Here is a 27,482-nt window from a genome sequence, read left to right as displayed (position 1 = left end):
TGTCCCTTCGTTGTGTTGTTTTTTAATCATGGGTGGGTGTTGAGTGCCGTCAAATGTTTCTTCTGCATCTATTAAAAGGTCTGTGACTTTTCTCTTTTGTTCTTTAATGTGGTGAATTATGCTGATTGAACTTTGAGTGGTGAACCAACCTTGCATTCTCTGCATGGTCCTGACATATGTCAGCGTGTTGTTAAGGATTTTTACGTGTAGGTTCATGAGGACGTTGGCCTGTGATTTTCTTCTTTTGTAATGTCTTTGTCAGGTTTTGACATCAAGGTCATGCTGAATTTATTAAATGATTTGGGAAGGTGGGAAGGATTCTTCCTCCTCTGCTTTCTGAAGGAGTTTGTGCAATCTTGGTGTTTTCTTCCTTAAATGTTTGATAGAATCCAGTGAAACCATCTGGGCCCGTCTGAAGCATTTCTTTTTCCATCCTTTCAATTCTCATCCTCTGTGGATCTTCCAATTTAAAGTGTAGAACACAGCTTTTAATAGCATGTAGTTTGGCCTCACTTCTTTCTGTCTAGTATGATAATCTCTGCCTTTTAACTGGAGTGTTTAGTCTCTTTGCGTTTAGTGTAGCTTTGAACTTGTCTACAATCTCATCATTTGTTTCCAGTTGTCCCTTCTGTTCTGCTGCTGCTCTTTCCCTGCCTTCTTTGAGGTTAATTGAATTTTTTACCATTGGATTTACTTCCTCTATCAGCTTTTTTGTCCACTGTACCCTTGGGGTGGGGGGGATTGCTGTAGGGCTAACAGTGCACATCCTCCTTAGCCAAGTCTGTGTGAGGTGGTGCTTCCCACCCGGCAAAGGGAAAACCTCACGCATTTCCCGTCATCTACCCCACTTTGTGTGGTTGTTGGCATGTCTTTTACTTCTCAATGTGTTATGGGCCTCATCTTACAGGTCATTGTTTTGCTTTTAGCAGCCAGTGGTTTTTTAAAGAAAATTACAGAGAAAATCAATAGTCTCTTATATTTGCCCACTTCTTAGTCAATCCCACAGGCTCGCTCTTCTTTCTTACCCTCAGATCCAAGTTTCTTTCTGCTGTTATTTCAGCCTGAGGAACTTCCTTTATTTTTTTCTTGTAATGCATGACTGCTGGTGATGAATTCTTTTGGCTTTTGTTGATCTGAAAATGACTTCACCTCACCTTCATCTTTGAAGATTATTTTCACCAGTTGCTGGATTCTGGGTTTACAGATTTTTTTTTCTTTAAACCCTTTGAAGAGGTTGTTTCATTTTCTTCTGGCCTTCGTAGTTTCTGATAAAAACCCAGCATCTGGCCCCTCTTACGTTCTGACTGTGGGTTACCTTTTCCTGTTTCCTTGCATGTCCAGTAGTTTTTTATTGTGTACTGAATGTTGTGGTTGGTGCACTGTGGAGTCTGTGGATTCTGTGATCTTTTTAAAGAGAGTGTTGCTTTTTGTTCTCTTGGGTACTTCAGTTACGGGTTGAGAGCTGGCTTCTTGTTTTGTTGGCCATATCTCTGGAAGTTTACAGTGTCTTCCAGCCTGTCTCAGTGGGGCTCAACCTCTAGCCCAGTTGCACCCGCGATCTCCGTGGGCTCGGCTGACATCTGGGGTGTGAGTGAGGGATACCCAGCTCTCTCCTCTCTGGTGGGCAGGCCTGCAACAGCTGCTCTGGTACCCGGCTCCTCTTCTCCAGCCTGGAGCAGCCTTCCCAGCCCAGAGCAGAGACCCTCCCTGTGGACGGCAGGTGCCCTGGTTCTGGGCCCAGTGCTCTGCCCGCGATGCCACGGGACACTGTCTCCAGGCAAGGTGCGGGCTCCTTCCTGAGTTCCCGCCTCCAGGGACCCCAGGCTTGTGCTGCTCAGACCCAGTGCTGTGTTTGGTCCAGCTTCACAGTGGATACTCGTGGCAGAGACTTGATCACAGCTGGAAGCAGAAGGAACTCTGAAAATTACTCATTTCTAATCCTTTTCATCTGGTCCCATTCATCCTGTTTTGATAGGGACGGAGTCTCTCATTCGAGTCTGCTGTGCTTACTCACCATCATCTCTGTGGCTTCCTTGAGCCAATGGTTTACCAGGTTGTTCCTGACGCTGGCTGTTCCGCTGTGTAGCCCTCTCCGCCTGCCGGGTTGCTCCTGACCAGGGCTGTGCCTCTGTGTAGACCTCTCCGCCTGCCGGGTTGCTCCTGACCAGGGCTGTTCTGCTGTGTAGACCTCTCCGCCTGCCGGGTTGTCCCTGACCAGGACTGTTCCGCTGTGTAACCCTCTCTCTGTGGTGTCAGCTTGCCTCAGATGGCTCCTCGCGTGGTCCAGCCCTGGATGAGTCTCGCATTATGGATTCAGGGTCAGGCTGCCCAGAGCACACAGTTCGGTGCTGGTCCAGCTCCCATTCTGTGGGCCTCCTCTTCCGCTGCCTCAACACAGAAGAAAGTGGCCTATTACTGGCTGCTGTCCAGGCTTCCGGGCAGAGTCCGTGGAACCTGCTTCCCTGATGGGAGCGCAGACCTCACCCTTGGCATCAACCAGGTGCCCTCTCCTGCCCACCACTCCCGGCCCCCGAGCAGCGGAGCGCCAGCCTCCAGGCGCCTTGGGCACTGTGTGCTCTTCCCTGAGGTCACGGGCCTAGCGTGTGACGCTTGTGCCTTGCCGTGGCTGAGGGTCGGCTCATGGGTCTCCTAGAACTTTAATTCGACCAAATTTGTTGGCTTTTCTGATGCTCGCGTCCAGGGTGGAGGCTGTGGCATGGGGCTCTGCGTGCTGTGGATGAAAGGCTTTGAGGAGACTGTGTTACCAGCTTAGACACGGCCGTCTCCAGCCCTGCCCAGCCCAGGAGGCTCCAGCAGAGGCAGCAGCAGGAGCAAACGCCAGGCAGGGCCACGGGTCCACGAGAGGCGTTCTGAGCAGGGGAGTGTGTGCTTCGGCCGATGAGATGGAGAGAACTCAGAGCAGAGCCGAGACGGCCCATCCGCTGAGGCAAAGCCTGGGCTTCGGTTGTGCTAAATTCACCTGCTTGGCCTCGCCAAGAGCCTCCCGGGGTGCTGGACGAGACGCAGCGTCGGGCGCCCCGCGTTTGCTGAGCTCGCCACCTGGCTTTCGTGCCGCAGTCGTTCTCTGTAGCATGGAGCCCGGCTGGGCCCAGCTGCCGCTCCTTGGCCCTGGTGCGCCTGTGGGCTCCGAGGTCTCCTGTGGTCTGCAGGGACCACCTCTTGGTCCTCCGTGGGTCCTTGGGGTAACGAAGGGCAGAAGGCGGGGCTGGAAAACCAGGCACCAGGGGTGTCCCGCGACAGCCCCGCCGGGCTCTTGCAATGCTGTCTGTCCCCGCAGCCTCATGGTCCTGTTCCGTTGCCAAGTGCACATGGAGATGGCGTACATTGAGGAGGGTGCGGACCGGCTGGAGCCTGCCATGGGGCACCTGAGGAAGGCCGTGCTCCTGGACACCCTGGGCCTCTACCAGGACACGCTCAGGATGGCCCTCAACCGCCTGCACCTCTGCGCCACGCCGTGCCAGGTCCCCGAGCGCACCGAGGACAAGGCCACCTTGGCCATTGCGCAGGTGCGCCCCGCCCCCCCGGACCTGGGCCCTGGGGCCTCTGCGCCTGGGGAGGGCAGGCATCCGGGGCGGGGCCCCGTCAGGCCAGGAGCGCTCAGCAGAGACGGGCAGCGGAGCTGCTCTGGACGACGCGGGTGCTCATCACGCCATCTACCCTTCGCAGGCAAAGAAAGCGATGCCGGAGGACAGTGTGCGCAAGAAGCGGGCGCTGCTGGTGACCGCGGGCCTGGCCCTGGCCCCTGACACCTTCCAGATCGTGCTCGACAGTGAGAACGAGGCCAAAGGTGTGCAGGCTCTCTCAGCAGCACACACACGCCTGAACCCACCCGCCCTCGACCTCCGCCCACACGGGCCTCAGGTGCTGGTGTGCAGCCTCCTGTCCCCACTCTGCGCGACAGAGCACCTCCCGTGGCGAGGGGGGAGGCTCACACAGCCTGGAGGCCTGAAGCCTGAGACCGAGGGGCTGGAGGGAGGGGCCGCCTGGGCCTGTCTCCGGGGCCCACACGGCTGGCTTGCCTCTGCACCCGTTTCTCTCTGTGTCCAATTTCCCCTTTTAAGGACACCCGTCATAATTGATTAGGGCCCACCCTAATGACCTCACTTTAACTTGATTTTTCCTGGTAAGACCCATCTCCAAACAAGGCCACATTCTGGAGTTCTGGGGGTCAGGGCTTCCTCGTATACTTTAGGGGGCACTGCCCCCATGCCACTGTCCCCCCCGAGGATGGGGGTCCTGGGCTTCTCTGCATTACCCCCAAGTATATCGAACCCTTGCAGATGGCAGATTAGCGCCCGGCTCTGGAGCACCCCGGCGCCCTTCCTCTCAGAGTCCCACCTGAGGTTGCCCAGGGCTCCCTTAATGTTGGCTCCCCCGGCAGCCTTCAGCCGGGCAGCCCCTGCCGTCTGCAGATAGGAGCCGCGGAGGGAGCCCACGGTGGCCAGTGTGGTGGATCTGGGATGTGGACTGGGGGATGGCTCTAGGATGTGACCCTTGGCCTCGGTGGGCCACGGACCTTGTGCTGTCTCTGTGGCCGCCGCACGTCACCAGGTCCTGTTGTCACCCCGTCCGGGGCGTGGCAGTGCCACCCCGTGCTTCCTTCTTGTCCTGCTGGGTGTGAGGGGCACGGGCCCAGTGGGCAGCCGCCCCGGACACGCTCGGGCTCTCTTGGTGCGTTTCACTCGGCGAGGGGCCGGGCAGGAGTACCTGGCCAGGCGGGGGCCTTCCGCGGGGTCCCTGCCAGTCGGCTCCTGGAGGTGGGGGGCCATGGGGACAGAGGCCACCACTGTGCTGGGCGCGGGTGGAGGCTCTTGGGGCCGGCCTGGCGGGTGCAGAGGGGGTCGTTCTGTGCACCAGCTGCCCCTGGTGCCCGGCGCCCCTCCCCTACAAAGGCACAGCTAGCGGGACCTAATCTTCATGAAAAGGTCAAAAGACGCCCGGGAGGCGCCACCACACCCGTCCAGAGTCCTGCGCGCTGGGGTTGCGGGAACGTGCCCTGACCCGGGACCCGCCGCGTCACTGCCCCGTCCCGCTGTCCACCCTCAGTTTCCACCGGGGAAAAGCGGGGCCGCTTCACCTACCTGTACGCGAAGGCGCGGCACCACTCCCTCAGCGTGGATGAGGCCGCGGGGCACGTGCAGCGCCTGCAGGGCCGGAACGCCAAGGAGAGGTGAGTGGGCGGTGGCCGGGGGGCGTGCGGGGGCTCCTGGGTCGTCGCGGCGGGGGCACCGGACCGCTGCCCGCCCCCTCGCCTGGCCCCGGGCAGCACCCCCGCGGGTCTGCCCGTCACCTCGCGTCCAGGCTGGGGCGTCCATTGGGCTCGTGGCAGGAGCCCTGCGCCGGTTCTCCCGAGCGGAGAGCTCATCGTGCACCTGTGCAGGGTACAGATCTGGGCCGAGCTGGCCAAGGTGGCCCGGAAGCAGGGCGTGTGGGATGTGTGCCGGACGGCCAGCCGCTTCTGCCTCGCGTATGACGTCGGCAAGGTGGAGCGGCAGGCGAGGCTCAGGCGAGGTAGGCCCCGGGGCCACGCCTGGGCGCCCGCACTGGCGGGATCTCCCCAGGCGACCTGGGGTTGCTGCGGGGCCCGCGGGGCTCAGCGAGGGGACCCAGGGCTGCAGGCGGGGGCCTGCGGGCAGAGCGTGGGCCTGGGCCGGCTCCCCCGTCAGCGCTGGGTCCGCACGAGTCCGGCCTGCAGGTCTCTGGAAGAGGTTGGTTTTGCGGACGGTGAGGATGGGGGGGCCTGCAGGCAGTCCCAGGAGGCCCGGGGCCTGGGTGTTGGGGGCGGGGCCGGGGCCTCTTGAGGGGCAGAACAGCGCAAACAGAACCAAGAGCCCAGCTGTCAGGGAATCGGTGGGAGACTGGCCATGGCCAAGCTGGCTTTGGGGACACCTCGCCACCCCGTGGGGCCCCTGCGCTTGGGAGGTTTCTGCCAGCCCCTCCTGGGCACAGTGCCACCTCGCAGAGACCCCGCCGCCGCACCCGGGGCTGCGCCGCGTTCCCTGAAAGGCTGTTCGGGTTCTGAGCATCCTGCCGCTCTGCTGTTTCCAGGGAAGAAGAAGAAGGGCGGGGACGGCGCGGAGCAGGACTCCTCGGGCCAGTCAGACGCCACCCTGCATAGGCCGGTGTCCCCCAGCCTGCTGCGCGAGTTCGCGGAGGTGGGGTTCATCAACGCTGAGGTGCGTCCCTGCCCACGGCCCCTCGGCCCCCGTGTCACCTGCCTCTGCACGGACGTGGCCCTATACCCCAGCCCTGCTCCCGAAGGAGCCTGTCCTTTAGGGAAGTTTTCCCGGGTTCTTGGGAGATTTTCTGGGAGAAAGATATAAATCAGAATGTATCGTGAGGGGTGTAGATGTTAATTTTCCTTAGAAGTAATGTTTGAACTGTGAATCCACGGTGACGTAGGTACCGCAGGCTGATGGTTACTGGATTTGGGAGTGCCCTCTGCATGGGGATAGCTTCAAAAGCACTTTGAACCCATTGTAAGGGAGGAGCGTGTGTTCTCATCTCAGCCCCTCAGAGGCCGCTGAAGGCTGCTGGCGACCACCCCCCTCAGCCCTGACCTGGGGTCGCTCCCGCCCCCTGCAGTGAGCATGCAGAGACCCCAGCGTCAGCCAAGTGGCTGAGCTGGGTCTAACCTGGCACTGGCATCCCTGCACCTGCACGTGGTGGTGATTTTGGTGATACTTTGTAACTTCGGGATTCTTGGGGCCACTCGAGGTTGTTTATTTTGGGGGTCGATGGGGTAACCTGGACAGAACTCCCCGGCTCGTTCAGTGAGGGTTTGCTGAGCGCCTCCTGAGGGCCAGGCCATGCTGAGAGCTGGGGGCAGGTGACCGCGGAGCCAGGGATGGAGGCGGCATCACCCCCGGGAGGCAGGCAAGGCCACCTGCCCCCCGTCCTTGGTCCTGTCAGCCTGCAGGGCTTCCGTGCACAGCCGTGGAGGGACGGGGACTGGGTTGCCGTGGACGCCTGTGGTGTGACAAGGGGACGTTTGTGTCCCTGGGGGCTCAGGCTGTGCTCTCGAAAGGAGCCAGTCTCTCTCTGAGATGCAGCGTGTATGGGTGAAGCAACGGCGTGGGGTGGGGGAAGTGTCGCTGCAGGCAGGGAGGACCCAGGGGCTGGGAAGGCCCTGGGGGCATTGCGCTGGGTCTGTGCTCCCGGGACCTCTCCTCCACTCCACTCACTTCCTCTGCAGGCCACCGTCCACCTGCTGCGATCAGAGGGCGTGCAGCTAAATGACCATCCCATGCCCCCCGAGGACCTGAGTCAGCACCCGGTGGGCTACATACCCGAGTCCCCAGAGGACAACGCCGAGTGGATCACGTACCGGTAGGGGAGCCGCGGGGGCGCGTCCTATGCACCTGGCACCGCTCATGTGTGGCCCGGGGGCACAGGCTGGGACGCGGGCCGCGCCCAGACATGTGAGAGAAGTGGCCGGCTGTCCAGCACGGCTCACTAGCTCACGTCGTTGTTCGCTGTGGTTAGTCTTCCTCGTTATTGGTGGAAACGAGATGTGAGGGAGTTGGTGTCTGCGGAGGGAAGCGGTAGTCGGGGCTGGCCATGGGAAACTGTCCCGGGAAGTATGTGCATGGAAAGAGGGTCCACAGGGAACCCCCAGAGACTTGCCCACGTGAGATGCCAAGTGCGGTTTAATCATGAAATCGAGGTGCTGTGGAAACAACCACAGTTTTTAGCCATTGTTTCATCTAAAATTAAATATTCGAGAGGTGAACGCGATGGTGAGTGAGAGTCCGCGTTGCGGTGTCGCAGGAGCCGAGGCTGTTGGCTGCTTCCCGCTGAATGCGGACAGGGGCCACTCTCCTGTTTGTTGCACCCAGTGGACGGGCCCGCACACCCACCTGCTGTGGAGGGGTTGGGGATGCCGCCGGACTCCCTCTGCCCACGAGAGGCACAGGGAGGAGGGCCCTGATTTTGCGCAGATGGGGTTTGTCCTGGTGTTTTAAGTCGCCTGTGAGAGCGCAGCCCGCAGCCTTCCCCAGGGGCCGCCGCCGCTTCCGTCTGGGCCGGGCTCCCCACGCCTGGGGGAGGGCCCAGGCCACACCTGACCACCGCTTTTGTACAGCCCACGAGCTAACGGTGGTTTTGATGGCTTTTAAGTTTGTGAAGTTAAATAGCGAGAAACACACAACAGAGACTCCATGCAGCTGTCGAAGCCCAGGGTACTAACTGTCTGGCCCTTTAGAGAAAGGGCTTGCCAGGCGCTGGTCTGAGGCCAGCAGGTCCCACGCGCCCATGTGGACGGAGGAGGGCAGCCTGTGTGTGATGGGCCAGGGAGACTGGGCACAGGCAGGTGCAGAGCTGGACTGGCGGCCTGCAAGCCTCGGCCAGGGGTCCGTCCTCGGCCAGGGAGGGGCAGGGCGAGGGGCGTCCAGCAGGGAGATGGGAGAGCCAGGCGGATGGGGTGGAGGTGGGAGGAGATGGGCAGGCTGGGTCCTTCAGCGGGAGTGGCGGGCAGCCCCCAGCAGGGCAACTTTCTGACCCCTGGGCTCTAGGGATGGCTTCACACTGGTGTCTTCCTGCTGCTTTGGGAAGGGTCTTAATCCCGGGGAGAGCCTGACGCACGCCTTCTGTAGGACCTGGATAGAGGGCCTGTCGCAGTACACCATGAACAGCTGGCTGCGCTCGGCCGACATTGGGCAGATGATACAGGAGGCGTGGCTCGTGCAGAACGCCGTGGTCTACGTCCTGAATCACAACCAGCACCTCATCACGGCCGGGCGCCAGAGGGAGCTCGTGGACGCCTTGTACCACCTCCTGGGCATCGTCAAGGCCATGGGCCACAGCGGGTGGGTGAGGCTGCCGGTCGCTGTGTGCATCCTGGCTTCCCAGGAGGGCCCCATCCTGCCCCTGCCAGAGACCCTGGGATCGGGCCCGGAGCTGTGGGGTGGGACGTGCGGGGCCACCCTCACCTAGTGCGTAGCAGTGACAGGGCCTCTGTGTACTGGCCGTGCACCCCGAGCAAGATACTCACCCTCTCTAAGCCTCAGGGCACCGTGTGGGGATCGATGAGGTGCTCAGACGCCCTCGGGCCCGTACACGCATTCCCAGCAGCACCACTGCCACGCAGCTTCCCGGCCTGTCACACTCTTGTTGCAAACAGTGCGATTCTGAGGGAGGTTGACGAGGCCCAAGCCTCGTAGGAACAGAGGTGGAAACCGACCTTGGTCTGATTTGGGGCGGGTTGGAAATCAGCGTCCGGGAGTTTTCCTATCCAGGTGGTGTGAACTCATGAGAGACCGATGTTTTCACTGCCTGAAGTTGGAAGCGTGAAAGCGTCAGGTCAGGCCAGACCTTTACTGATGCGGGTGGCTGTGTGGGTCAGGCCAGACCTTTACTGATGCGGGGGGCTGTGTGGGTCAGGCCAGACCTTTACTGATGCGGGTGGCTGTGTGGGTCAGGCAGACCTTTACTGATGCGGGTGGCTGTGTGGGTCAGGCAGACCTTTACTGATGCGGGGGGCTGTGTGGGTCAGGCAGACCTTTACTGATGCGGGGGGCTGTGTGGGTCAGGCAGACCTTTACTGATGCGGGGGGCTGCGGGGGGCTGCGGGGGGCTGCGGGGGGCTGTGTGGGGCCCTCTTTGTTCTCTGCTGCCTGGGCATTTAGTCTCAACACTCAACTTTAAAGTTTTCCGCCAGATCCCGAAGCAGAAAGGCTTGAGTGAGTCAGGACGCAGCTACGTGTGCACATGGGGACTTTTACACTGCGAATAGGACGGAGCAGCCATGGAGGACGGCCTGCCAGCGCCCTCACCTCTCCTCTGGGCGTGAGGCCCTGGCAGGGTCCCCAGGACCGTAGGGGTTGCGGGAGCACCTCTCTTTCTAGGCGGGTGTCCGTGTCTCTGTCGTAGACACAGGTCGGACCACGTTTGATGGTTTTAAATGTTTTGGTGCTGAGACGTTTCAGGAAGAAGCAGGGAGGTTCTGGTCCAAGCCCGCTCCATCCGTCGCCCAGTGGAGGGCCTGCTGGACGGCCCGGCAGTGGGCACGGTGGCCAGGTGGGCCTTTCTGTCCAGGCCCCGCAGGACTCCCTGAGGAGTCCAGCCCACACGGCACAGGTGTCTCCCAGGCGTGAAGGCCGCCTGGTGGAGGACGAGCCTCCACCGCAGCCAGTCCTGTCACCATGGCTTCCTCCCTGGGATGGCCTGGCCCGGACATGCTTCTCTTCCAGAGACTTGGCGCTGCTGGCGACGCTCTGCAGCACCCTGGCACGAGGCCTGATCATCGCCTGGATCCCAGCCCTGACGCCAGAGAAGTCTAGAAGACACACACGCTCAAACCCACTTCATACGCCGCTAGACCCTGAGGCCGCCTCTGAAGTCAGGACCGCAGTGGAGGTGCCGTGCCCGAGGGTGGGATCGGAGCCGGGGGGTGGCAGGCCCCGGTCGGTGCAGGCGTCAGTGGGAGAGCAGTTGAGGAAGGACGCTGCAGGCATTCTCAGCTGCCCAGAAATGGGGCATGGGGTGGGGGGACACGCTTTCTCTAAGAGCAAGGAAACAAGACGAGAACACCTGGGTGTCAGTGGTGGGGACGTCCCTGCAAGTCCCAGAGCTCAGAAAAAGGTGGACATAAGGCCAGAAAAATAGGACCAGTGCCAGTTCAGAACAGGAAAGCCGCAACACCAAAGGAAAGATGCACAGGCCGGGGATACGGGCGGTTCCACGGTGACCGAGGGGGGCTGTTTGTGCCCTGATTGCGTCTCCCGGGGACGTGGACTGTGTGGCGGTCTTCCCAGTCGAGGACGAGGGATGTTGATGGGTGCTGACAAGCACGGATGACCCCTCACCCATTCCTAGTAAACGTGAGCGAAGGTGAGTTCCGTAGTGAGTCTGAGGGAGGCGCAGAGCCTGCGGCTGCCCCAGGTGTGGCCGGGAGCGGTGCCTCCTTCCCGCTGAGGCTGTGCCTCAGCCCCAGGACTAGTGCGTGTTCGGGCCACCGTCCCTTCTGGACCCAGCGCCGGGTCTGCTTGTTTTTGCAGCTTTAGGTCTTGGCTCGGGTCCCCTGTTTGGATTCAGGTGTCATGAGCAAGGACACCTCCGTTTCAGGTCTGCGAGTTCGCCCTGAACCTGACCAACGGGACGGTGCCTGAGGAGGCGGTGCCCGGCAGCATCCGGCAGCAGCTCATCGCCACGTGGGTGAAGGCCAAGCAGCTGCTGTGGCAGCAGATCGGGCCGCGCCTGGGCACGGACGAGCAGGTGCCAGCCGGGGGGCGCCCCCACTGAAGTCTTCCCCACCCGAGGGCGAGCAGCCTGGGGGACGGGGCGGCGGGGCTGCGGAAGGGGTGCTTCCCTTCAGGAGGGTCCGTCCTTGCCCAGGCCGACCCCCGAGAGATGGGGCGTGAGGCCTCCTCTGCCTGCCTGGCCGCTGGAACATCCCCTCGTTCCTCCAGCCGACTGGCCACGGTTCTAACTGTCCACCAAGAGCCGCTGGGCCTCTGGGGGCGCTGTCCACCCTCGGTGACACCTCGCTGTGGCTTTATCTGGAGGTGTGTCTAGGCCACAGGGGGACACCTCCCTGGCAGGGCCCCACGGGCCACCTGAGCTGTGAACGCAAGGCCGTCGGGGTGAGGATGCAGGGACCCAGAGGGGAGGGGGCAGGGCCAGCCCCACGGCTTCTCCTGCAGACGTGGGCCGTGGATGGAGGCCAGTGGGAGGTTCCCTGGGGCCCCAGCTGGAGCCAGGACACGTGGCTCAGGTGGGAAGTGAGGCTGGCAAGGCAGGGACCATCAGGGAGGGGCATCTGAGCCTGCCGGGAGTGAGCACCGGGTTGGAGCAGGACCAAGGGAGGGGCCTCTAGGCAGAGGGCCACCGCTGTGCCTGGCCACCTGCCCTCCACCTCTGGCCGGCTCAGCCAGCCTCCGGGCCACCTTGGGGGCTGCAGCGCCTATTCCTCTTTATTACGTGAAGAGGTAGCTTGGAGACAAACACTTACACAAACAGCTCCGATCGTTGCCGCAGAGCTGATGTTTCACAGGGTCACTTCCCGAGTAGTCCAGATTCTCCAGCCCCGGGGCTGACGGGCCCTCTGCACTTCCTTCCCACCAGAGCACCAACGAGGGCATCAACTCGGTGACCGGAGTCCTCGTTGCTCTGGAGATGCACTCCTGCAACGGGCTGGGCCTCATGGACTTCACGGTGCCCCCCTTGGCTCAGGTAGCTGTCGCTCCCTCACCCCACAGGTGTCACGTCCCCCCAGAAGTCACCTTCCTCCCCCTTGGCCCACGCAGGTGTCACTAGGTGCCTGGTAGGCATTCCAGGGGCTGTGCCCCGACAAGGCTCCCCAACTCGAGGTGCTTATTCGAATTGTGCTGTCGAGACGAGGAGCCCCAGGTGGCCAGCGGCCCTGCCGTGTTCTCTGCACAGCGCTCCCAACAGAGCCGAGGGTCCCCTCAGGGCCCCTGAGTCTGGTCTCCTGGCTCGTCAGAGGGCAGGGCTGCCCATGTGGCAGGAACGCAGTGTGGACACTGGGACATTTGTCCTCAACCCACCAGCCCCACCCAGGCTTGGCCGCAGTTGGCAGCTGGAGCCTCAGCCTTGCAGGTGACTCGGCCTAGGCCGGGTGACCACTGGACCCATCCATGTGATGTCAGCCGTGAGCTGGCAGCAGAGACGCCCCCCACCCACTCACAGACGCCCCTCTCCCCCGCCACCGGCAGCTGGTGAAGATGGCCTTGGAGTGCAGCTGGTCGGACCCCTTCGTGGAGCTGCAGACCCTGACGCGGCTGACCCACTTCACCTACGTGGCCCGGGACCACGAGGCCACCATGGCCTGCTCGCAGAAGGCCATCCAGACGGGCATCAAGCACCTGCAGGCCTTCAGTTCGTGAGTTGCCCCAGCGCCCGACCTGTGTCCCTGTGGCGCGGTGCGTCCTCTGAGCCCGCCAGGCGGGGCAGCCTCACCCACTCGGCCCTGGAGCCACCCCGCCAGCCCCGCGCCGGCCGGGGCAACGCCTCAGCTGCGGCCCCTGGAGAGCCGTGTTCAGCAGGGTCCCGAGGCCCCACGAGCCCCGCCAGCTGCGGGCGTGACGGGGGCTCAGAGGCCGAAAGGGCCGCAAGGCTCGACCGGCGGCCGCTCCCACAGGCAGGCAGCTTTGTTGAGTTAGTTTTGAGCAGGCGACTTAGGAGGCCACGTAAATTCGGAAGTAACTGAAGGGTGATTTCAGTGAAATGAAAATAGCCCCCCTGCCACTGGCTCCTCTCCGCCCGAGCGCTGCTGGCGGCGGGCTCTCCAGGGTGCCCGGGATGGCCGCAGGCGCTCCAGGCCGCTTGCTCCTGTGCCCCGGGCCCCGTTCAGCTCGTCGGTAATCAGGACTTCTGATCCTTCCGTCTTCCTAAACAGGAGGTTGTTTTAAAGTTGTTTCTGTTGTGAGTATTTCTGCTGTAAAGACTGTTTCCCTTGAGGCTCTTCTCTTTGCCTTACTTCTGAGTCTATTTCCTGAAAGACAGGATCCTGGCCCCCAGGCCAGGAAGATACCCATCGTGGCCGCAGAGCCAAGCTGACCGCTCGAGGCCGGATCCAGGGAGGCCTGGCCTCCTGCCTCTGGGTGATGGGAGTGGAGGCCTGAGCCTCTTCCGGTCAGGATCCCGGGGCCAGCTGCGGGAGCGCAGCCGACACGTCCCAGCAGCTGCTCTGGGGCCTGCGTGGGACACCCCCGTGGGTGTTTGGGGGCTGACAAGTGACCATGACCCGAGCTGTGGTCACCCGCCTCGCATGCAGCCAGGGCCACAGGCTGCTCCGAGCTCCCGTGGAGGCCCCACCCGCACCTCATCTGTCCCTGCAGCGGCTCCTGGGCAGGGGCTGCCGTGCCCGCACTGGGAGCAAGGAAACCAAGGCAGGCAGAGGCTGAGGCCCTGGCCGAGGCCACCCAGCAGGTGGAGGCGGAGCGGGGAGCCCCGGCAGCTGCTGGCGTGAAAACCAAGGCAGCTGAAGCAGAGGCTGGACGGAGCCCCCAGGCCAGCCCAGCATGTCTCACTGCGCCCACCCCCGCAAGGGGCTTTCCCTCGTGACTGCCTTTCCTCCAAAATGGAGGTGGCTTTTGCTCAACAATCCATGCTGAGAAGGACTTGGCTTCTGAAAGGCTTTCGAACGTCCTGCCCTGGCCTCACCGTGCAGCAGGTGGGGGCCGAGGGCTCCGTGACGGCCAGGGGGCCGCTGGCTCAGGTGCCCAGCCTACGGAGATGGAGAAGGCGCAGCGGTAGCGCACGGAACACCCGGCCCCCCGGCAGGACATCTGATAGCAGCCAGGGACTCGGGGTTATTCCCGGAAGCCTCTGATCCTTAGCACAGGGGTCCCTACCAGACACTGGTCTCCACCAACAACTGTAAAGCTGTGCTCGTCAGCAGACGAGCCCTTCCGAGCTCCCCACAGCATCTTATACACACTCTCCAGTGTGAACCGAGGTTCCTCAGACTTTTGAGAGGCCCTCAGCTCTGAAAAGAAGACCAACGAGAAGAAATAGGGAAAATTACTCTGGAAGAAACTGTCAACTTTTATAATATAATATGTCCAGTTATCTCACCAGGAGAGGCGGGTTCATTCAGGAATAGCAGAGGAATTGCAATTAGGGAAATGCAAACTTCGGTGGACCACAGGAAATGTGGAAAACAAGGAGGGGGATCTTGCTTTTCTAGGAAAAAGGGGGAGTCAGGGGGGGCTGTGATAGCCAGAGTCCACTGGGGGAGTTGGGGGTCCAAAGTACCGAGGCTTCCTGTTGGCTGTCTGTGCCGGACTCTGATCGGCCGGGCTGTTGGGGGTGGAGGGAAGGTTCCTTCCTCCTGCTGCACAGTGAGTAGAGGCCCCTTCCTGTCTGAGATGTAGGCGAGGCCCCTTCCTGTTTGGGGTAATTGCGGTGCGTGGCGGACGTGGGACCTCCCTGACAGGCCTGGCCTGACTCTAGCTGTAGCTGAGGTTTCTGTAATTCATTCCACAGAACAGATTACATGATGATCAGAAGAAGTATTAAAAAAATAATAATAATAACGTCCAAGGTATTTGAGAAGATGCAGCATTTAGAAGTTAAAATGTGTTATGGAAAAGGAATGAGGAATAAAAGGAAAAGGACTAAAGAGCTCTTCAAAATTAAAAAGGTAATTTCTGAAGTTGAAAATAAAGTCAGTGAAGGGCTAGAAGATAAAGTGTGAGGAAATCGTGCAGGAAATATATGAAGAAGGACAGAAGGAAATGTGACAGAAAAGCCAGAAGAAACAGTAGGAGGTCCTAAACCCAGCTATTGGAATTCCAGAAAGAGGGGAGAAAGCGTTCTTAAGAAAGGGGTGAAAAGCAGGAGCTTCCCTGAGCAGAGGACACCATCTCATGACTGACCCTCCCACTAAATGACCGGCGAGAAGAATGAAGAGATACTCACATCCAGATACGTCATGGGGTCATCAGGTCACGGTAGATACGGAGACTATCCTACAGCGTTTAGAAGAAAAGAAAAAGAAGAAGGAAATAGAAACGCATCAGTCTTCTCAGAAACCATCACTAGCAGCTAAAAGAAAGTGGAACGTTCTAAGTGGAAGTAGTTTTCAACATGTAATTCTAACTCACCCGAACTTTCAAGTATCCTGGTAAAGAAAGCTACTTTTAAACAGATGAGGACCTAGAAAATGTATTTGTCACACACCTGTTTTTAGAAAGTTAATTGAGGATACACTCCAGAAAAACAAGGGAGTAACCCAGAAAAGAGAAAGATGTTGGATGCTGGAAATGGAGATGCAGTCCAGAAAAGGTGCCCAGCTGCACTGCTTGCTGAGAGAGCCTCCTCGGCAAGGATGCAGGGGAGGGCCCTGGGGGTGCGGGCAGGGCCAGAGGAGGGCCCAGTGTTGTGGAGAGTTTACAGGTATTGTGGTAAAGGAGGGAGGGAGAAAAGCCAGTTGGAAATGCCAGGAGGTAACAAAAGTAATAGCTTGCCTCTTCAGTGAGAAACACAGACATTATCTGGGTGTTTATTGATATTCCAGTGTTAGGATTAGCATTTTGACAAAGAAGGCTTATTTGTGGTTACCCAGTAAAATATCAATGTTACAATTTTGACAGTACGAAAGTAAAGTAAAAGCACAGATAACATACTTCAGCAGCGGGAAGGGGGACGAGGACAGGTGGCGTGAGACCCTCATCTGAGAAGCTGAATATTCTGAGGTACAAAGATAATAAGGGAATTAAAAGTAATGCTGGGACCAGCTATATTCATAAGTTGGGAAAAGGGACTTCTGTAGGTAATGTTTAAAATTCATAAATTGGGAAATCAAGATAGAAGCCAGTTTTTTGGAGGAAAGCGTATACCTGCTAGAAGATAGAGCTGAAGACCTAGGAGTCATTCCCTTTTGGGAATAGGACTGGGGGCTGGGTAGGGGAGTAGTTCTCAACCATGTGGTAGGTACCACTTTGATAAAAATTAGAAGGTTAATTCTAAAAGAAAGAAAAAGACTACACTCATAAAGAAAGAGCCGGTGTGTGAGGGCTGCTGCCTCGTCTTCTTACAGCGGAGTTGAGGCTGGTTTCACTACTCGTTGCCGGCACCGCAGAGCTTGTGAGGGGACGGGGTGGCAGGGTGCCTGCTGCGGTGATGGGTGTGTGCCCCAGCTTCGCCGTTCTTTCCTCAGTGACCCTTAAATTAACTTTTATTTTAAAACAGCAATTCTTATAATAAAATAGGCTAAAAATATAAATGTTTACATATGGTAATAGGGAAAGGGGAGGTCGTGCAAGACTATGTAAAAGTTTGGTTTTCACCTCAAGACCTTGGAGAACTCATTTGTAGACTGTTGCTGTCCTCTAGTGGTGGTCGGTGTCACTACTCTCAGTGGGGTCACCCCTACCCGGGCTTGACTGTGGACCTGACCCGTTTTTCACCACACTGAGGGCCAGCTGTGTCTAGGCCTGGAGCTGGGTGCTGGGAGGCTGGACAGGCAGAGGTGGGCGGCCCTTGGCTCTCTAGGGGATGCCGACTGCACGGTGGTCTTGCTGGCCCCTCAGAGCCCTGGACCCGGTCCCCAGTCAGCAGGATCCGCGGTCAACTTCAGCACCTGGCGTGTACCGCAGGTGATGCACCTTTTTTCAAAACAATTATACATATTTCAAATTTTTATGCTCATTTTTTCTATTTTGCAAGTTATGTAAAGAAACTCAGTGTGGAATTGGTCACAGTAATTTTTATGATAGCATTTCACAGTAATAGTGAAAATAGTTTTCAGATCTTGGTGAAAAATAGTACAGTTACTAATCAATTAGTATTCTCACCTCTGAGTGTGTAATTACCAGAATCAGGTTCATATTTATACTATTAATGTAAAGGAATATATATTAATAGGAATTTCATGTAGATCCCTAAAACAGACCAACAGAGATTACCTTTCTACTTTGTTTAGCACTTTTATTTGACATAATCATCATCACTGTTGGGTTTTTATGTGAACTTAAAAGTCACTTTTTCTACCAGTTCTGGCCATGACACACAGTGGATCTCATACTCTTGTGCTGTTTAAAAAACTGTAAAACTTGACAAAATACATGAAACAACTGCTTCCAGACATTGGCCAACAGATGGCCCAAGGCCACGCTTCTTGCAAGAAGAGGCCATCAGAAGTGAGCCCCACGTGCACCCTCGCGCTCTGCCTGGGGGCGCAGGGCGCTGCCCAAACTGCAGCTCCGGGAGCTGGAGCCCAGACAGAAGAAATGCTCTCGGGAGGCAGAGACCAAACCCTGGGGCTGCTGGGGCCTCTGGACTCCACAGAATGCAAGACGAGCGAGGAGGTTCCTGGACAGAGAAGGCCAGATCCTGCAGTCCTGGCAGGAAGCAGGCGACAGAGATGCCAGAGGCCCCGTGCTGACCCAGGAGAGTCAGGGAGCCCTTGCTGAACCTCCGGGGCATTCAGGAAGACCACGCCTTAGGGGCTGGGCTCTAAGGGCCACACGAGTCTTGCCCTAAGACGCCTAGTCCAGATCTCAGTAGGATAAGGGTGAGCCACAGGTGAATCCACTGCCTGCCAGAATGAAACCCCACCTTCCTTGAAAGGAAGGCAACATAATCCACACTCTCAGCAAGACAGCCCTCCATCCTGCCCCCCGCCCCCCGCCCAGCGTAACAGCGAACATCACCAGGCATGTGGAAAAACAAGAAACTGTGGCCCATCCCAGGAGAAAAAGCAGTCAGCCGACTCAGACATGACACAGATGTTGGAATTAGCAGACGATGGATTTAAAACAGTTATTGTAAATACAAGAAAGGAAAGAAAGGATTTTAATGGGCAAATTGCAGGTGGTGAATTCCAACAAAGAAATGGAAACTCTAATTAAAGAACTAAGTGGAAATTCTAGAAATGACAAGTACAATCTCTGACATGGAAATATCAGTGGGAGAGCTTGACATTTGAACACTGGAGAAGTGATCAGTAACTCTGAACACAGGTCAGCACACTATGGAAACTGAAGCACAGGGAGAAAGTCCTGAAAAACGGAGGAGCAGTGCCTTGGGGACCAGTGGGCTAGAGCCCATGGGCCAGCACAAGTGCAGGTGTGGTCTCAGAAGGACAGAGGACAGAGGGCGAGGTGGGAATACGTATATTCAAAAATGTAATAGTTGAAATTGTTTCAAATTGAATTAACAGTATCAACCCAGAGATCCAGGATTTTCAATGAACTCCAAGCAGGATATACACGAGGGAAGCCACACCTATTTTTATTGTAGGCAAATCGCTGGAGACCAAGGTGACAAGAAAACCCTGGAAGGAAGGTGGAAGGGGAAAAGGATGCATTGCACACAGGGAAACAGGGATGAGAGGCGAGTTCTCAACAGGAACAATGTAAACCATCTTAAGTGGTAAAAAAGAAAAAACTCTGTCGATCTAGAATTCTGTATACACCAAAAATAGCCTTTGAAAAATGAAGGCAAAATCAAGCCATTTTAGATTAATTAAAACTAAAACTAATTTTAAGTAATTAAAACTGAGAGAATCCATTCCCAGAAGACCCACAGAACAAGAAATGCTAAAGGAAGTTCTTCAGCCTGAAGGAAGATGGTACCAGATGGAAACTCAGTTCAGGAAGTAGTGAAGAACGCCCCAGGTGGTGACTGTGTGGCTGAACATAAAAGGTTTTCCCCCCTTCGGTTCTTGAATTCTTTAAAAGACATACGCCTGTTTCAAACAAAAATACATTGCATTGTGGGATTATTAACAAATGTGGAAATACAATGTATGACAGTGGTAACACAAAGGATGGGAATGGGAGAGATAGGGGTATATCGAGAGTTCTTACACTGTCTGTGAAGTGGTATAATATTAATTCACCATAGACTGTGATTAGTTAGGAATGTATGTTGCAGTCTCTAGAGCAAGTACTACAGAAACAATAAAAGAATTATACCTAGACATCCAATGGAGAAGATAAAATTGAACACTAAAAATATTCAATTAATCCAAGAGGGGAGGAAAGAAAGGACGAACGTATGGGACAGAAGGAAAGCGAATAGCAAAATCGAAGGTTTAACCCAAAACCACACCAACAGATCCATTAAATGTAAATGGACCAACACTCCAGTTAAAGTGCAGAGTTTATCCCACTGGACCCAAAAAGCAAGACCCAACTCGAAGCCATTTTCAAGAGACACTCTTCAAATACAAAGACACAGGTGAAAAGTAAAAGGAGGGGGACAGATGGCCTCTGCGGCAGCAGCTGCAAGAACGCCGTGGGGCTGGAGTAAAGCTCCCAGGATGTGTGATCAGAGGTAGAGAGGCGTTTCACAAAGATAAAAGGGTTCCATCAGCAAGAACACATAAGAATCTTAAACGTGTATACACTTAACAGCAGAGCTTCAAAATTCAAGAAGCAGAAAGTTAGATACAGCCACAATTACAGCTGCAGATCTCGACATTCCTCTCTCAGTGGCTGATAGAACAGAGTAAGCCGTAAGCATATAGGTGGTCGCCATCAGCAGATCACCCAGTTGTCACTGACAGACTCTCCCCAAGGACCACGTCCTAAAGATCCAGGTCTCCAGGACAGCAACGCCAGGGCCCAGCGGGGCCAGGCTCTCCTCCACCTCCTGCTGGGGTGGCACGCCCATCCTGGGGGACGGGGCCAGCCTCCGATTCACCCCTAGAGCATGAGCTTGGCCGTGCCCTGCAGATCCTTGTAGGCGGAGGGACAGCCTCTTTCTCCCCTAGACTCCTGACGGGCAGGGTGGCGGAGCAGCTGGCTCCTGCAGGCGGGTACCTGCCTTTGGGGCCTCGCAGGCCATGGCGGGGAGGTCTACCCAGAAACCAGTGCTTTTCTCCTAGAGTAAGCCTGGTGCCCCCTGAGCCGAGCTGCAGGGACGTGCGTGTGGTGGTTACGTGCACGCGCCACGGCTTGGCTGAGAGAAGAGAGCTCGCGGTACCCTTGACGTTGCTGAGTCTAAATTGTACGTTCTGAGCTCTCAGCGCAGAGCCTAGGCCCCCTGAACAAGACGTGCTCTGGGGCACGGGGAACGGGGGCCCCATCGCTCCGGCAGGGCCCGTCCTCGCTTGGGGTGGGCGCCTTGTTCTGCTGCTGCTGCCGCACAGGACACCCTACGTATTAGTCATTCAAACATCAGCTTATGACTCTGTCTCATGGTTCTGCGGATTGACTGGACTCAGCCAGTTAGTTCTGGCTTGGGGACCTTCATGACGTTACTCTGGACTCCCCAGGGCTCTCTCCAGGGGCCGGGGTGGGGTGTCCCCAGGGCTCTCCCCTCTCGGCGGCACCTCCCTCCCCTAGGAGCCTCCTGGGAGCCGTGGCGCTTGTCTGTCTGCAGGGTGGAGGCTGAGTTGGTGGCGGAGATGCTGAGCACCGCAGCCTGCATCCAGGGCAGGAGCATCATGGATAACCTCAAGGGCTGGAAGCAGCTGCGCCTGACGGCCGCCAATGCCTTCGTAGAGAGTGTGAGGTGGGCTGCGGCCCCCGGTGGCCAGGGTCGTCGTGCGCGTGGCGCATCTGGGGTGCGTGTTTTGGGTGGGGACGATGGTGCCTGCGGGGCGTGGTGCTCGCTGGTGACTGTCCGCGAGGCCGGCCCCTCCCCCAGTGGCCCTGTGACCAGGGTCATCGCCTGCCCCGTGCGGTGACACCCACCTCACCCCCGGGGGTTCCCGGCAGCCCTGAGCGTCTGAGCCAGGACGGGCCCGAGGAACGGGGAGCTGGAGCTCGTGAGCGGGTCACGGCGGGGCTGCCCTGAGCAGAGCCCGTCCTGGTCCTGCAGAGATGTCTTGGGGCCCCACCGCTCCCCTCGGCGCCTATACCTGTCCAGGTCAGACCTTCCCTTCCAGGTTTGGGGGCATCGCGGGGAGCAGCGCCCTGGTGATGCAGGCCGCCCGACACTTCTGGAACACCTGGCTGCCGCTGCTGTCCTCTGCGGTCAACAGGAAGAAGTGCAAGAGCGCCACTCAGGAGGTCATCAGCGTCATCAACAAGACGGAGGCCAGAAAGCAGGTGTGCCCTGGGCCGCCTCTCGCGTCCTTCCTCCAGCACGGTGGGCGAGGCTCCCGAGGAAAGACGGGACCCGTGGAAGCACTCAGGCAATGAACACGACGGCTGCATGGGGGACAGGGGACGCTGACACCCGTGAGATCCCAGCGGGGCAGGCGGGGCGGCTCCTGGCTGCGCTCAGGGCTCAGCTCTGTCCTCCCCCATCCCTGAGGGAACCCTAACTCAGACCTAGAAAGCGCCAGTAGGAAAGGGGAGAGGAGGGAGGGTGGGGGCGCAGACCCACTCAGGGCCCAGGGAGGTTTGGCCTGACAGTGGACAGGCATCTGGTGGGCCTCGGGGAGTGAGGCCTCCTTCCCCCTCCGCCGTCACCCAGGAGTGCGGTAGGTCGCGGCCTGGGGACCTCCCTTGATCTGAAAGAGAAAGCGTCAGTCTGTCACCTTTGAGTGTCACGCTAGCTGTGAGTTTTTCATAACGTCACTGTGTGGAGGAATTTTCCCGCCGCTCCTAGTCTTCTGGGAGGTTTTGTGATGAAACGCTTTTGGATTTTGTCACATGCCTTTTCTCCATCAGTTGAGCTGATCGTGTGGTTTTCTCCTCTGTCCTATTAAGGCGATGGGTTACACTCCTTAGGTTGGACCAGCCTTGTGTTCCTGGGACAAATCTCCCTTGGTCGTGGTGAATAATATGTTTACTGTGTTGTTGGATTTGATCTGCAATTCAGCAACTTACTCTGTTGAGAATTTTTGCATCTATATTCATAAAGGGTATTCATCTATAATTTTCTTTTCTTGTGATGTCTTTATCTGGACCCCCTATCAAAGTAATGCTAGTCTCATAGAATGAGTTAGGAAATGTTCCTTCCTCTTCAATTTTTTGAAGAGTTGAGAAGGATAAGTGTTATTCTTTTTGTTAATGTTTGGTAGAATTCACCTGGGAAGCCAGCTGGTCCAGGAATTTTCTTAACTGGAAGGTTTCTGATGACTGATTCAGTCTTTACTGTTAGAAGTTTGTTGCCATTTTTTATTTCTTCTTAGGCAATTTGAGTGTTTCGAGGGATTTTTCTGTTCCTTGTAGGCGATCTCATTTGTTGGAAGACAGTTGCTAGTAGGGTTCTATTATAGTTCTTGCTATCATTGTAGGGTTGATAGTACTGTTTCCACTTTCATTTCTGAGTTTAGTTATTTGGACTTCTTTCTTCTTTTCTTTGCCAGTCTAGCTAAAGGTTTGTCTATTTTGTTGATCTTTGCAAAGAATCGATTTTTGGTTTCATTGATTTTGTTCCTTTTATTTTCTATGCTCTAATCCTTAACATTCCCTTCCTTCTGCTAACTTTGGATTTAGTTTGTTCTTTTTCAGGTTCCTTAAGGTGTAAACTTAGGTTGTTGGTTTGAGATCTTTCTTCCTTTTCAGTGTCGGCATTTGCAGGTGTAAACTTCCCCGAGCCCTGCTTTTTCGTGTCCCATAAGTTTTCCTAATGTGCTTTTGATCCTATTGACTCAAAGCTATACAACTGACTTGTCTGCTTCGTGTCATTACAAGCCGTAGACTGTGCTGCAGGGCTAGTCTGTGCGTGTGTGTGTGTTTTAAGGTAGTGAACCTTGAACTGGAGCGCCTTCTCTTACAGGGGAAATGTGATTCCACTTTTTGTGACTTAGTGTTTCAGAAATTTAGCCGCAGCTTCTGTAATTCAATGCTGAACCAAATGAAAAACAAACTGGTGAAAGAAGAAACTGCAACTTTCAAACGTCTGTATTGTTGATTTGTTTTTGCTTTAGGAAAAAGGGAAGACGCTGCTTCTGCACCAGTGGCCCACGGCCGACTTCCAAAGTGGAGGGACGATGGAAGGGTGTTTTCTCTCAGGTTTGTAGATGCAGGACAGACAGAGCCGCAGACATGAGGCCGGGCAGGGCCTGGTGTTGTTAGATCCCGAGCCTTGTGTAGAACAGGTGAAGTCGTGGCAGTGACCACGGGAAATGCCTGCTCAGCCCTGAACTCGGGCAGGCACGGTGAGGGTGAGGGCTCCTCGCGAGCAATCGGGGACCCCCACTGTAAGCATGAGGAAACCCCCCAAGCCTAGGTGGCCCCCCAGTTCAGGGCCACCCTGCGCCCTCCCAGGCAGCCTTGAAATCTAGCCTCTGGGTTTTTCTGACAGGTAAATCACACTTTTCCATTTCCATAAAAATGTGGAGATATACTTCTGTGAAAAAAGTAGTGACCTTAATAAAATAAAACATATTGTATAATTTATTTCTAAAGTAAAAAATGATTATCTGCTAAAAAATTATCATCCCTGTTAGCGTAAGGGCCACGGTGTGTACTGCAAAGCGTGAATGTGTGGATTAGAGCCGTGGCCCTCCATCAGGTGCCTCAGAGTCTACGAGAGAGAGAAACTCGATTTAAAATAGTGAACAAAGATGTGACCGTGTGTAATTAAATACTGAGTTGAACTCTAGACCCCCAGGTAAGATTGTTTGCTGGTGCCGCAGAGGGAGATGCAGACAGCAGCCCAGACCCGCAGGACTGCAAGGGCCAGTGAGGAGCCGGCTGCTTGGGGTCCCGGCACCGCCCGGAGCGCGTGGAGCCCGTGTACGCTTTACTCCACGTGCTGAAACATACTCAGCTAAATGGGTTATAGCAGCGTTAACAATTCAAACCGTAGGAAAAAATGGGAAAGCAGAATTGAGCAAAGCAATGTTCTGAGGCAAGATTCCTGCCCAAAGTTTAGAGTGATCAAAGAGGCACGCTTTCAAAATACGTGAACATTTAAATAATGAGAAATGAGAAAATTAAAAAGTAAACACTGGAAAAGTACTGGCATCAAATTTAGCGGCTAAATGATCCATTTCTGTAATGCACGAGCAGTTGCATTAGTCAGGCTACGAGATGCCACACTGCATCAACAAATGGCCCCGACGGCTCAGCAGGTGAACTCGCACGGGCAGTCTCTCCCTGCTCGTCCGAGGCACCGTCTGGAATTTCTGGCAGCGGGGTTGCCACGTCCAGGGGCATGTGGCCCTGCTGCCAGCCAGGGGGTGCAGAGCCCTGACTGTAAGAGCCCTCACCACCGCGGCGTGTCGTTCCGAGTCGGCCCGGCCGAGACGAGAGGAGGAAAGCACGCTATGGAACCCACGTTCCAAGTGTCAAGACGTTGACCAGTTTATCTGGTCACGTGCCTCAATCCCCCTGCTCCTGGGCACCTGTATTCCGTCCCAGCGCTGGCAGTGGGGGGCCACGGTGAGCCCTCAGGCCCTAGGTGGTGTGAGTTGGTGCTGTCCTCTTAGCCAGCAGCCGGACAACATGCCGGCAGGATCCACGGGCGTGTTCACCCCTTTGCTATAACGATTCAAAAACGGGAAAGAGAGCTACACGGTCAACGAGGTAAAACAGGACAACGTGAGTGTCTGGCACCAGGGGCAGGGGCTCTGCTTTGCTGGACGGCGCGGCTGAGGCGGCCCCTCGAGCGGCCTGGGCGAGGCTGGTGGGGAGAGGCTTCTCCTTTCCTGACGCTCCCATTGTGTATTTTTAAAATTACGGAAGAGTAACGGGAGTTTCCAAAAGGGAAAGGGCTTAGAGGACTGCGGGGCCCGAGAAAGCCTGGCGGGGTGGGGTGAGGGGCAGCTGGGGGCACCTGGTGCAGGTGAGGCAGGTGGGGGAGGGAGGACAGCAGCGCAGGTGTCGCCCGGGAGGAGCCCCTGAGCCTTCAGTCCCAAAAGGACTGATGTGTTTCCCACGATCAGGGGTCACTCCCGCTGCTCGAGGCCCGGCCCTGGAAGGGCAGCTCTGCGTGTGTCTAAGGGACGCAGATGACGAGGTCCTGTGGCTGGATCTCCACGCGGTCCCACCTGCTGTCCAGCTCTGCGGCATGAGGCCCGGGGTGTCCCAGACAGGCGGCCGTGTCCCGAGTGCTCCCTGGGGGCCTCCCGGTCCTGTGGACCCCCAGCTGCTAGCACCTCCATCCCCAGACCCCCTGACCGGCGCCCCTCCTGAGCCCCCTCTCCCACTGCAGGGGCCGAGGATGACCTGACGCTGAGGGCCGCGCTGTATGGCCTGCTGTTCCACAGCCACGCCGACCAGCATGACTGGGAGGGCTGCCTCAAGGTGCTGGACGAGGCCCTGCAGGTGCTGCCGCGGACGGCGCACCGCCTGTGAGTCCCTGAGGCCCCCCAGGGCGCCTCCCCTCCCCGCGCCTCCCCCCCCGGGGTACCTTTCCCTGCAGCCCCCCAACAGGGTGGCTCCCTCCTCAGCCCCCCACTCTCCCCTTTCCCCTGGTGACTTTATTTCCCTACCAAGATGTCAACACACGAAGGGAGGGGATTTAAGCCCAACACACACAAATGATAAACGGAAAAAGCAAAACACAGCACGACCCAAGACCCCCGAGGCACTCAGGTCTCCTGGTTCCTCTGCGTGAGCAGGAGCGCGCACGCTCCGGTTGCCGTGCCTTCTGTGTGGGGCGACCTTCCCCATCCAGGCGCTAATTTCTCTCGTTTACTTTTCTTCAGCTTGATTTTCAAACACATGGTCGTGGTGAAGGCCAGACTCGGCCAGAACTTCGTGATGGAAATTCAGAGGTTCAAAGACCAGAGTGAGGAGTATCTGGCGCACATGTGGCGGCGCCTGGCCCTCAACTCCACGAGTGTCCCCGGGGAGCTGACCTGCTACCTCCACGCCATCCAGGCCCTGCAGGTCTGGCTCTGACTCACCGTGTGTCTGCGGATGAAGCCCCCGGGGGTGGGAAGGTGCGGGGGGGAGGGGGGGGCGGTGCGGAGCCCAGCCCCTCGGGAGAACCGGAAGGAAGGGGGGGCAGCGGGACACGAGCCGGGGCGGCAGACGGAGCCTGTCCTCCCACATGAGGGACGCAGTCCTTGTGAGGCCGTGTGGGGAGGGCAGGGGGTGGGCCGCGGGGCTCTGCAGCCTCTGGGGTTTCGGGGTCTTGGGGACGGCCCCCGCCCCCGAGAAGCCAAGACACGTGTTCCTCTCGACGCGCTTGGAGATTTGGGGGAGGGCGGGCCCCTTGATTTGGTGCAGAGCTTGTGGGACTTGCCTCGGGGGAAAGAAGGCCCCTTGATTGTGGGACTGAAGCCCCCAAAGACGTGCCCTGCGGCAGGCACCTGACAGGCTTTTCTGTTGAGCAGAACGTTTCCCCTTCACGGAGCAGATCCCACCGAGGTTTTCAGAGCGCTCCAGGGTCGGGGTGTCCCCAGGAAGGGGTCCGAACACAGGCTCCATCGATGGCCGTGCGGTCATGACCCATCGGTCAAGCAGAGGCCCGGGCCCACTACAAGCGGCCGTGGGTGCCCCTGCGTCTCGCGCCTGGAGCCCAGGCCAGGGTTCCTGGGGCCAGGCAGCTGTGCCGGGGGAGCAGGCGGTGCTATGGACGGGGCGGCTGCTGGCCGAGCCGAGCTGCCGGAACCCTCTGCACAGACTCCGTGGAAAGGCTCTCTGCCCCTTCCTTCCTTCGCTTCCTTTTTCTTAGGGGTACAAGGTGCTTTATAGTAAATTCACGGGGTTATGCAGCCATCATCACAATCAATTTTAGAACATTTCACCAGCCCCCCAAAACCCAGGTCCGTGGGCACTGTGTCCCTCCCCCCACCCCCGCCAGCCCCAGTGAGCCAGCGTTACACGCATGGAGCCAGACGAGGTGGGTCCTCTGTGTCCGGCTGCCCTCCCTGGACGTCTCGTCCAAGCTCCATCTGTTGAAGCGCATGTCCGGGCTTCACTGCTGCTGGTTGACTAGTCCTCCATCGTGTGGACGGAGGCTGCGCCGATGGGCCTCGGCGTTGCTTCCTCTTAGGAACTCTTGTGACTGGGCTGCTGTAGACAGCCGTGTGCGAGTGGTTGCACGGACACGTTACAGCTGTTCTCTGGGGCACATAGCTGGGAGTGAACTCCCAGGTCACGTGATGACTGTCTTTAGCTACCTGAGTCGTGGTTTGACTTGCGTTTCCCTAGTAACTAACGTAGTAACTGGCAGCATGTTTTTCCTGTGCTAAT

At 57.3% G+C, this 27,482-nt stretch overlaps 1 protein-coding gene across 1 annotated transcript in view; it reads left to right on the top strand.

The window, feature by feature from the left end:
• The window catches only part of CFAP46 (cilia and flagella associated protein 46), a 92,789-nt gene that overhangs the window by 18,408 nt on the left and 46,899 nt on the right, over positions 1-27,482 (top strand). Inside the window, exons 12-27 of the mRNA XM_027113030.1 lie at positions 3,299-3,527; positions 3,688-3,808; positions 5,068-5,191; positions 5,402-5,532; positions 6,070-6,197; positions 7,217-7,350; positions 8,616-8,828; positions 10,212-10,377; positions 11,086-11,235; positions 12,085-12,192; positions 12,696-12,862; positions 20,818-20,949; positions 21,326-21,488; positions 23,261-23,345; positions 25,492-25,630; positions 25,988-26,171. Of these exons, the coding sequence (XP_026968831.1) occupies positions 3,299-3,527; positions 3,688-3,808; positions 5,068-5,191; positions 5,402-5,532; positions 6,070-6,197; positions 7,217-7,350; positions 8,616-8,828; positions 10,212-10,377; positions 11,086-11,235; positions 12,085-12,192; positions 12,696-12,862; positions 20,818-20,949; positions 21,326-21,488; positions 23,261-23,345; positions 25,492-25,630; positions 25,988-26,171 (2,374 nt within the window). The remainder of the gene's footprint in view (positions 1-3,298; positions 3,528-3,687; positions 3,809-5,067; positions 5,192-5,401; positions 5,533-6,069; positions 6,198-7,216; positions 7,351-8,615; positions 8,829-10,211; positions 10,378-11,085; positions 11,236-12,084; positions 12,193-12,695; positions 12,863-20,817; positions 20,950-21,325; positions 21,489-23,260; positions 23,346-25,491; positions 25,631-25,987; positions 26,172-27,482) is intronic.

The sequence above is a fragment of the Aethalodelphis obliquidens genome, unplaced genomic scaffold, assembly GCF_003676395.1.
Source record: "Aethalodelphis obliquidens isolate GAN/ISIS:26980383/991018 unplaced genomic scaffold, ASM367639v1 scaffold11, whole genome shotgun sequence".
In the NCBI taxonomy this organism is placed as follows: Eukaryota; Metazoa; Chordata; class Mammalia; order Artiodactyla; family Delphinidae; genus Aethalodelphis; species Aethalodelphis obliquidens.
The sequence above is the reverse complement of the archived record's forward strand: the minus strand, read 5'-3'. Positions and strand labels throughout refer to the sequence as shown.